Genomic DNA, 12,804 nt, shown 5'->3' with positions numbered 1-12,804 from the left:
AGTTGGTTAATTGATTCAAAAGCTTTCAACAAGCCGATTTAACTCTGATATATTGCCGGATTCGGTTTGAAAACTGGATTAAACCAGCACCATTTCAGGATTTAGCCAGCATTACGTCTTTCTAGGGTCGCATTTTTGATTGATTTCCCAATTTGTGCAACGCAGATAATCACATTCTGTCAAATTTCCTCCAAATATCAAGGATCTCTAAAATATCATATTCCAAATTCATCATTCCCATCCAAACTTCTTCATTCTATTCAATTTCAATTCCAACAATCTGATTTCAATTAGTATAGCAAGTATTAAGTCATACATTTCAACGCCTGTACATTTCAATTATTTATAAATCTTGAAAGTTTTCAAAGAAAGAAAAGGAAAAAAACACATTTTTGTGCTAATATTTATCTTTGTGACTAATAGAACGAGAATTTCTATCAATTAATAAATTTTATGCTCTAAAGCTTACAAAGTGTTGGCAAACAGTTTAATGAGATGGAAAACTTTTTTTCTCAGAATAATTTTCCTTATTTTCTTTTTTTGTTAGAAATATCACAAATTGTTGAAAGAACTAGAGGAAGGAAGGAAAAAATAGAGTTGGGTGATGAAAAAACTGTTAAAATTTAATTGAGGTTATTATGATTGATTTCAATTTATGGGCTGGAATTGACTGGGATGGAAGAATTATAAGGCACACAATAATGATGATGTAGAAGGATTCCAGCACACGATTAGTTCCTAAATTGTTAATTTTAAGGTACTTAAGGGTAGTAAACAGAAATAGACGAACCATAACTTTCAATATAAGTAATCTAGTATTCAGAAAGATTGGGTCGACCTAGAATTCTTCAATTATAGTCACAAATATCCGTAAAATTTGGTTTCGTTGAGGCTAGTTGCTAATCCGTTTAGCGAAATTATATATAAAACTCTTTAAGAGGAATAACATAAGCGCTTATTTTTTCGGTCCATATTCCGAACCTTAAATAACAATAACCCTTAATTTTGTTCTCACTATGACTAATGTTGAAGTTATGCATAGACACTCATAATAAGAGATTCCTACATATTAGGACTATCACTAAAATCCCTAATAGTTCAATAATATCCAGTTAAATAAGAGTACTTAGCAGATTTAGAGCTCCTACGACCTAGTAGAGCTAGTACGACGTAGAATAAAAATCCTGCCTGAGACTGACTTGACTCAAGCTTGAGGCTGGTTTAACTATTTATGTGATGCCTAGCAGGAATTTAGGAAAGTATTTATCCATTTATATGGCTCTTATGTAGGATTTATACTTGTATATCACTGTAGCTTAACACTTCACATCAGCTACTTACTTACTTGGCCGTACAAAGCCATTGGGATCCATGGTCTCACAAATAAGTCGCCTAAAACTAGCTCTATCGCTGGATACCGCTCACCAATTTCTAATGCAATTCTGTCTCGATCGACAGCTGTCTTTCATGAGTTCTTTGGACGTTGACTTGATCTTTTGTCATTCGCAAAGTTTGACTAACATCAGGTGCAGTCTAATTTTAAACATAACAATAAAATAAACCTTCCGTACCCAAAAATACATCTACAACAAACTACCTTATAAAAAAACTCATTCAAATTTCTTCATGTTCCATCGTAGTTTAAATCATAAACTTTTTCCTATGCAGTATAAATTTAGCACATTGTTTCAAAGGGTAAAGTTCCGTGAATTATTTCTATCGCTTCTTTCTATATTCAAACATAATTTTAACATCGTTTCCGTTCATTCTCATCGATTATAAAAAGTGAAAATTTATTTTATTTTAGAATTTATGCTAAATTGTATGCAAAAAAAAATAGGTTGAGCAGTCAAAAAAGCTCTCTGTGCCTTTATAGAAAGAAAAATAGAAACGAGACCAAATAAAAGTGAAAATGAAAAATTAAATGCAAATATAGACACGCTGGGTATGAAAATTAAGTAGTGAAAATTTTTTATTATTTCGCTTTTCCATTTTCAGTCGTGTTTTTGCACTGCATGAGAAACGTACGGATAAGTGGAAATAGGAAATAGAATATTTTTTATATACATTAAGAGATAAAAACGTTTCTGCATTTATTGATATGGACTTTTTTAGAAGTAAGTGCTATAAATTTATTATTTTTAAAATATTTGTATAATTTTAATGCCTTCCTGCTTTTTTGGAACCATATGCTAGTCTCTTTTTTGCATTCCGATTATAATCTAATTAGTGGATATATTTGTTCCTATAAGCAGCTTGTATCGATTTCCATAACAGACAAAATAGCTCTCAGCAGCAATTGTGCTTCCAATTTGTCTGAATTGTTTGCACTTTGCCTCACAACTTTTTTTTATGTGATTTATTTGCTGAATTTGAATTTTTTAAGCATGCATGAATGAGTGCCAACGGAAGCTGGTCTCGGAAAAATTATGGTAGTTTTAAAAAATGGCTTGTAGATTTTAAAGTAGATGTCCTGAAGTTTTGTCACGATTCTCAAAGTTTATTTTTGTATTTTTAAAAAAATTTGACACTTAAATTATGAATGAATAATGAATAGTGTGCAGTGTCTGGAGTTGCATTGCCAGATGATCACTTTTTTGTAAACAATCGTTATTTTTGAATGGAATATTCGAAAACAAACTGACTGATAGAATGCGCATTTTATATTAAGTGAACATTTGACTATGATGGGAAAATGACATCAGTAGCCTAAATAAGAGAGCGTTGGTCTCACGTGCCTAAGGTCCTGAATTCCAATCTCTGGTCATGACTAGTTTTTGAAGCTCTTTTTTCCAACCTTTTTCACTTTACCGTTCTGGTTACCAAGCTAGGTTTGTGTGTTGGGTACAGTTCAAAGGCCTTTGACATTGTGTCTCCTCTTCTAAGTGTTTCCATAAGAATATACTAATATCTGGATGATTGTGTCTGTCAAACTGACTACATTACAGGGTTCATCAAGGCTTATGACGGTTTCATATCCTTATAATGTACAGAGCTTCCATGTGGAATTCACTATAGACTGTATGGATTTGAACAATTATAGAATTGCAGATCCCCTATAAAAAGCAATCGCAATAAATGAAGCACTTCTAGTGTCCTATAACATACACAGAATATCTCCCTCTCCATCAACATCTCTCCTAACATTAAGAAGTAAATCATTTCAAGAAAAAACCATTCAGTAAATATAGTCACTAGAATTTCAAAGTTTAAAACCACTTTATATGTTTTATGTCACTAACAATCCCATTGAGTTTCAATTGAATTCACATTAGTTACAGAAAAGTTTTCTGGAAAACCCAATAAAGTTTTACTGGTAAATATAAAATGTTTTTCTGATGACGATAAACATGCATGAAACCATAGTTTTGGAGTTTTAAACAAATTTGTGTAAAATGGATGGAACTTGGGAATTTTATTGAATTTAGTTAGCATTTAATAAATTTTGAATACAGATGTATATTCTAACTTAGAATATGGATGGTAGGAATAAATTCAAATTTCAACATGTGAAATAGATGTGATAGCCGAGTGTCACAAATGAAGAATGAGGTCTAATGGCTGCCACATGAAGGAGACTTCCATTTGGTGTTGATTAAAATAAAAAAGCTTTTGTGTAACGAGCCTTCTTAATTTGTGTTGCTTGGGAATTAGTAAGGCTCCTCTAAACCTCTTTTATGAATACCTAAAGGAAGCCGTCAATTTTTGACAGCTATATAGACTCCAAATAGAGACGAATTTCATTTGGTGTTCATAAAAAAGCTCTGGCTAAGTCTTAAAGGCCCGAAGGCAGATTCATCCTCATTTGTATCGCTCGGAATGCATATACTATCTACATCCTTATTCTTCCCAATCTTAATGCCACTATTAATGCCATAATTAAGTTTACCGTCGATTTGATGTGCCTACTCTCTTTAAAATTGTCTAAAATGTCATAAAAACCTCAAAAAACCCAGAATTGTTAGAAAAAAATTCCATAAAAATTCACACAATTTTGACACCGGTCTAGAATGTCGACACCCTTTAGAACACCCCCATTTATCCTCGTCGCTACAACATTCTATGTATCCAAACACCTAACATATGATGTGACATTATTTGATCTCTACTAAAACAATTTCCAAACAATTCAAATATCCCTCAAAGCGTAAAATGCGTCCGATTCATTAACACAACATTGTATCAGTGCTTTCACACCTTACTGCTTTAATTCCATTTATCGATTTTATTTCTGTTCAATTTCATTTTCTTTTTCAATTCTAATTTTCCAATTTTCATTCATTTTTTTGTTCAAAATAATAAAAAATTTCAATTTCGAATATTTTTTTTTGCAGACTTGCTTCAATTACCATCGTCTGTATCTGTATCAATGAAAATTCCAAAATTTAAAAAACTACGCCAATGGAGTCACGATTCAATTGTCAATTTAAGTCAATTAACAATTCGTCCGACCAATAATGCAAATAATACAACAACAAAACAAAAACAGACATACGAAAATCCATTGCCAACAACTGGAATTACAACAATATCGTCAGCAATTCGTGAGCAAAAAATTGATCCAAAAAAAGATAATTTTGGTCTATATGCATTAAAATGTGACCGTAGTCGAAGCCTTGCAAATGCCCGACGTGGCATTTTATTAAATTTACCATCATCGAAAATAAAATTGACAGCTGCTAAGGTCGATACAAATAATTTTCAGTCGGTCGAGAGAAATCATGAAATTTTCAAGTCATGTGAGATTCTTACAGATAATGACGGCAGTCACATGACTGATAATCCAAAGGTAAAGGTTGAACCACCGCCACGTAAGAAAAAGAAACTTTTAGCACCGCATCTTAGTGCCTTACATCATAAACCAAAGCAAATGGCATATCAACCAGTAACAAAGTCTGGCATACAGTCAACGACAACAATGTCATTGGATTCATTGGAAAAGAATGATAGTGGACTTTATAGAATTGTTGGATCAACTGAGACAGCCAGAATAACATATGTTGAGCCAAAGAAACGAGACGGTATTATAGCTGTTGTAAAGCCAAAAGTTGAAAAGGCAATTACAGTAAAGTCAACGCCAATGCCAAGACAAGTGACAAAAGTAAAGAATTATGAAATGAATCGTGCTAATCAACAACGACGAGCAAGTCAAGGAAATATAAAGAAAATTGAGGTCAAAAAGTACACAAAAAGTCAATCCCTCGAATCATCAACAAAATTATCAACAGATGCCATTGACATTTTCAAATCGAATCGTATTATGGATCAAAAGAAATTATTTGATGAATTTGATGAGTTATTTGAAAAGAATAAGGCATGGGATGATAAAAAGGACACAAAGGAAGTAACAAATCAATCACCAGCAATTGCTTTTGAGAAATTGAGGGAATTACGTAAGCAGTCTTTATCGACTTTCTCAATAGAAAGTGGATGTGAAGGCGTAGTACCAAAAGTTGATGAGATAACTAAAGGCAATGACATTTATGATAAGAATCTTGCTCGGGTAAAATATGTCAATTCATTGCTACAAGACAATGACAATGATATTGATGCCGACAATGAGATTGCCGAAAAGTCAACATTAAGTCTGAAGCCTAAAATAATATCCGAACGAGTGAAGCAACATGTCGAAATAAATAAAAAAAAGATTTTATATTATGATGATGAAAATGAACTGCAGGACATGATTTTGCGACAACAACAGCAAACGAAATCGAGCACGAAATTGTTGACAATGGATGTGAATGTCAAAGATTGTGACTCACAAGAAATGGAAATTTTGAATAAGAATCAAATGACATCAGATGAAAATAAACATCCTACTCAGCTCATTTCAACAAATACCAAGAGTTGTAGCAGCAATAGTAGCAGCAGTTTGAGAATATTCTCAAACGATGGAGATAAAATTTTTGTATTCAACTTGTAATATTATGTTAATGTGAATATTTTAACGTGAATAAAATTTTCACAACCAAACTTTTTTGACATTTAAATACATTTCACATTCTGTCTGCTGCTGTTGCTGGCTGTTTTTGTCTCACTCTAGTTTTTCAGGAGCATGTTTTGAACTTGTCTTGTCTCCTTTCATTTATATTATGTTATCATCATTATTATCATCATCCGGGTGGTTTCATGGAAAAGTGTCAGCATGTTAAGAGGTTTGGTAGGCAGTTGTTGACAGTTGTTAAGCGCAACTCACTCGTAGATTTCTTGTAGATTCTGAAGACTTTATTTGTTTGTCGTTCTTCCTTCTCTAACAGACAATGAGAAAACATTCCTAAATGAGTGAGCCGATGAGTTCTTGCTTACTTACTTACTGGAACATTACTGCGACTTGGAGTCTAGGTAATTACAAAAGGCCTTCCATCTGACTCTGTTACTGGCCACATCCCATGAGTAAATTCAGTCAATATACTTCAGCATGGTCAATTTTTGTGAGTCTTGAGCATGCTTCTTGTCTGTTCGGGCTTAGAACTAGACTTTCTAGTTTAAAGTTGTATTTTTCCGATCTTAGATAAATCCTTGACATATTAGAAGAAGTTGCGATTAAAATTTGTAATATTGTAAGTTCGATTCTCAAAATCAGAGATGGAGCCCAAATCTTGCTCGTTAGTCTTCTTATGGCATCATTAGCCATTCTTTGAGTCAAAATCTGCCTTAAAGCTCTATTAATGATAAAGAAAACTTCTGAATAAATCAAGCAATGTCTGGATGATAAGACCAAGAGCATTACTGCTAATTCGAGCGGAGAGAAGCTCTAAAGCCGTTCTATCCTTGGAGAAGTTAGGAAGTGATGCGCAATACAGGTGTTCATCGCACTTCAACTTCTCCTACCCAAGTACTAACTCTACTCCTTCGTGATGCATTCTGGCTATACTACTTGTACAAATGGTCGGATACTAACGGAGAAGGTTGATTGTGAATGTGAAGTCTTACCTTGGTCTTACCATTCCACCCTCGTTAAGCAATGGATATTTACTCCTGGAATTTTTGATACGTCTAGTCGGATTTGATCAAATTCGATCTCATAATGTGTAACTCTAGAATCACGCTAACCTATGGACACTACTTTCCAGCTTTTTGAAGTCGTGTGCCTTTCAGATTTCTTTATTGCATCATTAATAAAAAGTCTTAACAACTTTGAGCAAGATCTTGCATTATTCCATGAAAATTATTGCAAAATCCTACAAAATTTACTACAAAATCCTACCAAACTTCCTCAATATTTTCCCCAGCACTAATCCAACATTTGCTCTCATTTTGCATAAACCTTAAACTTTCAACTATTTTTCTATTCAAACACTAAATGCTAATGCTCAACATGTGTAATGCATCATCATAATCATGATATATATTTCTCTATTATCCTTTAATTATCATCTTAAATGGTTATTAAATTAGAAAAATAGTAAGCATTCGCACCCACATTTATGTGTGCATTTACCACAATATGATAAACTTTTTTTTCCGCTCATGACATTTATTTGTTCAACACATGCGAGAGATTATGAGTCAGGATTACAGAGATGTATGGCGCTGATAGATGTTAGTGGTTAGTTGAGGATTAGTAAGGATGATAATGCAGTGGTGGGTAAGCTGTGTGATGTGGCAGACTTGTTTGTCGGCAAATTTGCTTGCAAATGTCATGGACTCTATAAGGACGCTAGAGGTCCAATATGCTGGATTGGCAGAAGTTATCAAAAGAAAGAGCTGTCTAAAAAGGTTCTCTAAACGTTGCAATAGACTTCCGTGCGTCACAGACAAGACAGTGAGTAAGTATGAACAGTGTGCCGCATTCAGTTTCGTTCGAGGCTTAACACCAATATGTACCGCGAAAAGTAAAAGGTTGCCCACCACTGCTCATATGACACAGCCTCACAGTTGTCAACAAGAGTCATATGAAACCTTGCACCTTGACCACATTATTATGTATGTAAATACATATGACATTGTTGCCAAAATAGCTCTAATCGATACATTTTCAGATATTGATCCCCTCAGCATATCCTTGAGCTCATACATTCTATTGACATTTTCACTTTCCATTTATAATCAAAGAATTAAATTTAAATAATCTTAAATTTTAAAGACAAATAACTTCCACGCGTGAATGATAATAAAATACAATTGAATGTATAATAGCTGTGTAAACGTGAACGTAATTCCTAAAATAAATACCGATTGTTCTAGGTACGATAAAATATTTGTGCCTTTTTTGAGAATGGAAGTAAAATTCTAAAGAAAAATAAGAGCAATTCTATTTTTTTGTTATTTATTTTTCGTTGTCTTATTTGAGAAGAAACGACAGAATTCCTTGATGTTGAACAGATGTACACCCTGCCAGGTCTTTACAGATGTTATTTGTAAAGTTTATGTACTCTTGATACTCCCGTTTAGTCAATAATTCAGATAGGTAAATAACAGAATACGTTTTGGTTGTAAATTTGTTGAATTTGTTGCTTTAGCGATTTTTGGGATTTTATTGATTGCTACTGGGAAGTTGTATTGGTTGGATCCAGGCACGTAGAAGGAAGCTTGTTGATTTTAGCCAGAATTTTCTCGATTTTAGCCAGAATTTGAACTAATTTTTGATTTTTTCATCTCAGAAACCCTTGAAAATTGAATAAATTGATGGATAAGATAAGCAAGGAGGGTTGATACCCCAAATACCCCTCCCTGACTGTCCCTCTTTTCCCATCCATCATTGAATCACATCCGATTCTACAACATCCATTCAAAAGTTTTACTAAAGCTTTGAGGCTATCGTTTGACAACTCTTTCAAGAAACGGAAGAGATAAAAGAACATGCACAAGGATCCTTTGAGATAGCTTTCTTATTGAAAATTTGCTTTTAGCTATTTGTTGATTATCTTCTGACTGTAGAATAATGATAATATTTATTTTCGAAAGATTTAAGGACATCTTTTTGTAGCTTTTTAAGAGATAATGTAAGATAATCGTTTACAGATGACAAACAGAAGGACTTGAGGCTTATTTGAGATGTTTTATAATCTTTGATGCTGTGATAGATAAAGAGCATGGTTGTTGTGTTGAGGATATTTATGAGCATGGTTTGTTGGTGCAATTAGGGCTTCCTGATGTATTAGGTTTGATGGATTTTCGGGAGACAGAACGAGACCGTGACCAGAACCGTGATCAAGAATCGGATTGGGCTGGGGACTGAGAAAGATTGAGGGGGATCGAGACTGAGACGACTGTTGAGATCGGAACCAAGCACGGCCAGGACTGAGGACTGAGGATTGAGGACTGATGACTGAGGGACTGAGAGACTGAGGAAAATGACTGAGAGACTGAGGGATTGAGGGACTGAGGACTGAGGAGACTGAGGAGACTGAGGAGACTGAGGACTGAGAACTGAGAACTGAGAACTGAAACTGGATCCGGGTTTATGACTGAGACTGGAGATAAAGGCAGAAAATGGGACCAATATTAAGACTGAAACCTGGACCACTTTTGAAACTGGGAATATTGAGTGTACTCATTTATGTGAGTATGCTCATTGCCTGCCAGGAAACTTGCATCAAAATCCTTCATCTTTGACTGCAACAATCACTTCACTTGCTGTCACAACCCTGAATAAGTACACAATTTAAAAATCATCACACACCTTACAGTCATCACCATTCACAAGTTAACAACACCAAAAATATATATATATATTCAATTTATCCTCAATGTAATCGACACTCATGACAACTCACATATTAATTTTGTATGAATGATAAACTCAATAAAATTTATGAGCTCACGTGCACATGAAATCGTATTAATATCACAAAAAAGGAATTTTCAATATCAATAAAAAGCTATCGACTTACTTTATTCCGTTCCAATGATGCCTCTTATGGCATAAGAAATAAAAAATCATTTGCATAATTTCGTCAGTTTATATCATCATCATCATCATCAATTCACATTAGCAATGAGGATGAAGTAGGAGGAAAAAAATCCGATAAAGGAAAAAGATGATAAGATGTCGAAATCCGAAAGCATACAAAGTGCTTCGTTTAAACTTTAGCAGTAAGCTGTTTACTTCATTGCAAGGCAAGGATGGAAGTGGAGTATATGAATGATATATAAAAATCAAATATTGATATTCAATAATGAAAATGTCAACATTTTTTTGAAGCAGAGAGGAACTTTACTGATAAACATAGTCATTCACTGCATGAGTTTCAGCAATGGATTTGAAATTTATCTCTTTACCTACCATAAAGTAAATGGAAATTTAAATTTTTCTACAAGCGAGGATGCAGCTTTTTTCTTTTGTTCAAAGGTAATCGAGATGTGAATGTATTTGCAGAAGTTCGATTAAGGGTGCATTGCTATGTATGATATGATAAGGTATGAAAGGATTGTGAAGGTGAAAATAGTTTGAATTGGATTTGTATGATTGAAAATTGAAGAACAGTATTTTTAAATTGATCAAATATGTTCAGACAGCGATAAAGCAGGAATGGCGTAGTTGTTAGTGGAGTAATGGGCAGAATATGTGCTAAATAAGTTTAACAAATTGACATGAACCGTATGCCATAAGAGGTTTTAGTCGAGGCTAGTCACCAAGTATGTCACAAATAAAAGGTTGCTCACCACTGAGTCAGAGTATCGGACAATTGACCCTAATAACCAGGGTTCGATTCTACAGAAAGTCCAGTCGAATTTGAGTGATTTTTCGTTGTTTCTAATCACACCAATTCTGTTTGTGCATTCGCGAAGCACAAATTGCGGCTAGCTACATTGAATTGGTATAAACTGGGCCATGCAACTGTGCAGAGTTGGAAAAAAGCAAATTGTCAGCAATGTGTCATACTCTCTAGAAACCCTCGGTAGCTCAGTAATTAAGCAGTACTAACATGTAATTAATTGATTTTATAAATCTAGCCACAATTTGTGGAGCGAATACACAAACCGAGTTGGTGTGACTAGAAACAGCGAAAAAGCACCCGAATTCCACTAGACTTTCCCTGAGATCTAACTAGACGAATTAACCATCACGTTCTGCTGCCTTTTTAAGCAATGCCAGACGGAATCCAACAATAGGACCAGCATTATGTGCTGTTTGAGGGAGTAAATTACAATTGATCTGAACGGCTAGCGAAGTAAGGATTCAGGTCCTAGTAGGGTTTGTTGAGTTCCCCACAAATTTTTATCTAGAATCTTAGTTGTAGTAAGGTTCTGAACAGAAATGAATCAGATTTCAATAGATTCTGTCAGTTCAAGATTGTAGTGCCTCCAGTTTACCACCTCATGTAGCTGGAAACCTAGCAATTTGATGATTGATTCAGCTTCAGTTCTCTGAAGTCCATATTAATTGGATATTAATGAGAACTTAAGTTCCTTTGGAAAATCTAGAATTAGAGCCTATGAATAAATCTCCTATTATTTCTCCAAAAGCCTCCAATTCCAGCTCATTTTAATATCCAACCACATTACTCATTCCTTACAAATTCTTACAAAACTTCCTTAAAATAATACATTTAAGCATCAACCTAAAAACAGACAAGAAATCATAACTTTAAACTCAAAAAAAATCTGTTAAAATATTCATAACATGTAAAATATTCATTTCTTAGCCTGAATCCCTTCCCAATATAATTTATGCAGTGAATTATGATACAAAAATGAACTCTCTCCTTTTATCCACCAGAAATTGACTTTTGATACTTACATCCACTCCTTTAAATTTAAATTTAAAATTTTTCTCACAAACTCATGTCATTCAACCTTTTATGGTGATGAGCTTATTCACATTTATGATGGGTATGGGATGGGGGTTATTTAAGTAAGTATATCATTTTATGGCAATTATAAAAATACTCTACGGGATTCATGCAATGCATTACATATTTGATCATGCATTATCTCTATATTATTTGAACTAATATTATCATAAGCTCAATTGTCACGTCTTGTTCCATTAACTCTCCTTTATTTTATCCTTCGTTAGGGGGGTTGTTTTAGGAATTGTGTAACGGGATGGAGGTAAATGAAGAGGGATGATGGTAGGGAAGGTGTTTTGATGAAATGGTTGTGCGATATCTGGTTAGTAAGATATTGGAAGTGTAGTAATCATTAAAAGAGTAGTCTATGGGTTCGAAATGGTCAGAGCGTAGCCAAAATGCATTTCATGGATGAGGACAAGGGGATGAGAAAGGGATGAACGGAGGCGAGGAAGGACTTAAGAAGGAGAAAAGGACAATTTACATGAAGGAGAGGATGAAGGTAGGATGGCGGAGGGAGAGGACGAAGGAGATAAAGATGGAACGGAGGGGAGAAGATGGGAGGACGAGGGAGAGAGGAGGATGACGGAGAAGGGACGGGATGACCTGAGGATAGAACGAAGGGGAGGAGACGGAGGACTAAGTGGAGGACGGAGGGAAGGAGAGGACGAAGGAGGAGAACAGAAGGATGAAGGGAGGAGAAGGAGGACCGGAGGGAAGGACTCAGGAGAAGAGGAGAATGGAAAGGAAGGGAGGACATCGAAGGGAAGGGAGGAGGACGGAGAAGAGAATGGAGAGAAGGATGAAGGAGAGGATGGAAAGCAGGACTGAAGAAACGACGGATTGGAGGACGTAGAAGATCACAGAGTGGAGGATGAAGAGTAGGACCCGTTAGAGACGGAGAGAAGGATGGATTTGAGTACGGAGGAGAGGAGGGAGAGCTTGAGGTGTTTGACACTCAACAACTGATAGCCCTGGTAATACAAAATGAAGTTAAAAACCCTTAAAGGTAGAACAGTAGAACCACCAATTCACCACCATTACCTAGCATCCAAATAATCCC

General features: G+C 34.9%; 1 protein-coding gene across 1 annotated transcript; it reads left to right on the top strand.

Moving 5' to 3' along the window:
- The first annotated feature begins 12,248 nt into the window (after nucleotides 1–12,248).
- Nucleotides 12,249–12,572, top strand: LOC139091632 (high mobility group nucleosome-binding domain-containing protein 5-like). Its single transcript, XM_070641781.1, has one exon. It carries the CDS (start codon nucleotides 12,249–12,251, stop codon nucleotides 12,570–12,572), a length of 324 nt encoding a protein of 107 aa, XP_070497882.1.
- Nucleotides 12,573–12,804: the final 232 nt, after the last annotated feature.

The sequence above is a fragment of the Chironomus tepperi genome, unplaced genomic scaffold, assembly GCF_022539635.2.
Source record: "Chironomus tepperi strain 1889 unplaced genomic scaffold, CSIRO-AGI_Ctep_v1 contig_257, whole genome shotgun sequence".
In the NCBI taxonomy this organism is placed as follows: Eukaryota; Metazoa; Arthropoda; class Insecta; order Diptera; family Chironomidae; genus Chironomus; species Chironomus tepperi.
Note: the sequence above shows the minus strand (reverse complement) of the source record. Positions and strands in the feature narration are given on the sequence as shown.

What these genes read in the sequence shown, in the direction of transcription:
- LOC139091632 (XM_070641781.1), top strand. Translation starts at nt 12,249, where the DNA reads ATGGCGGAGGGAGAGGACGAAGGAGATAAAGATGGAACGGAGGGGAGA.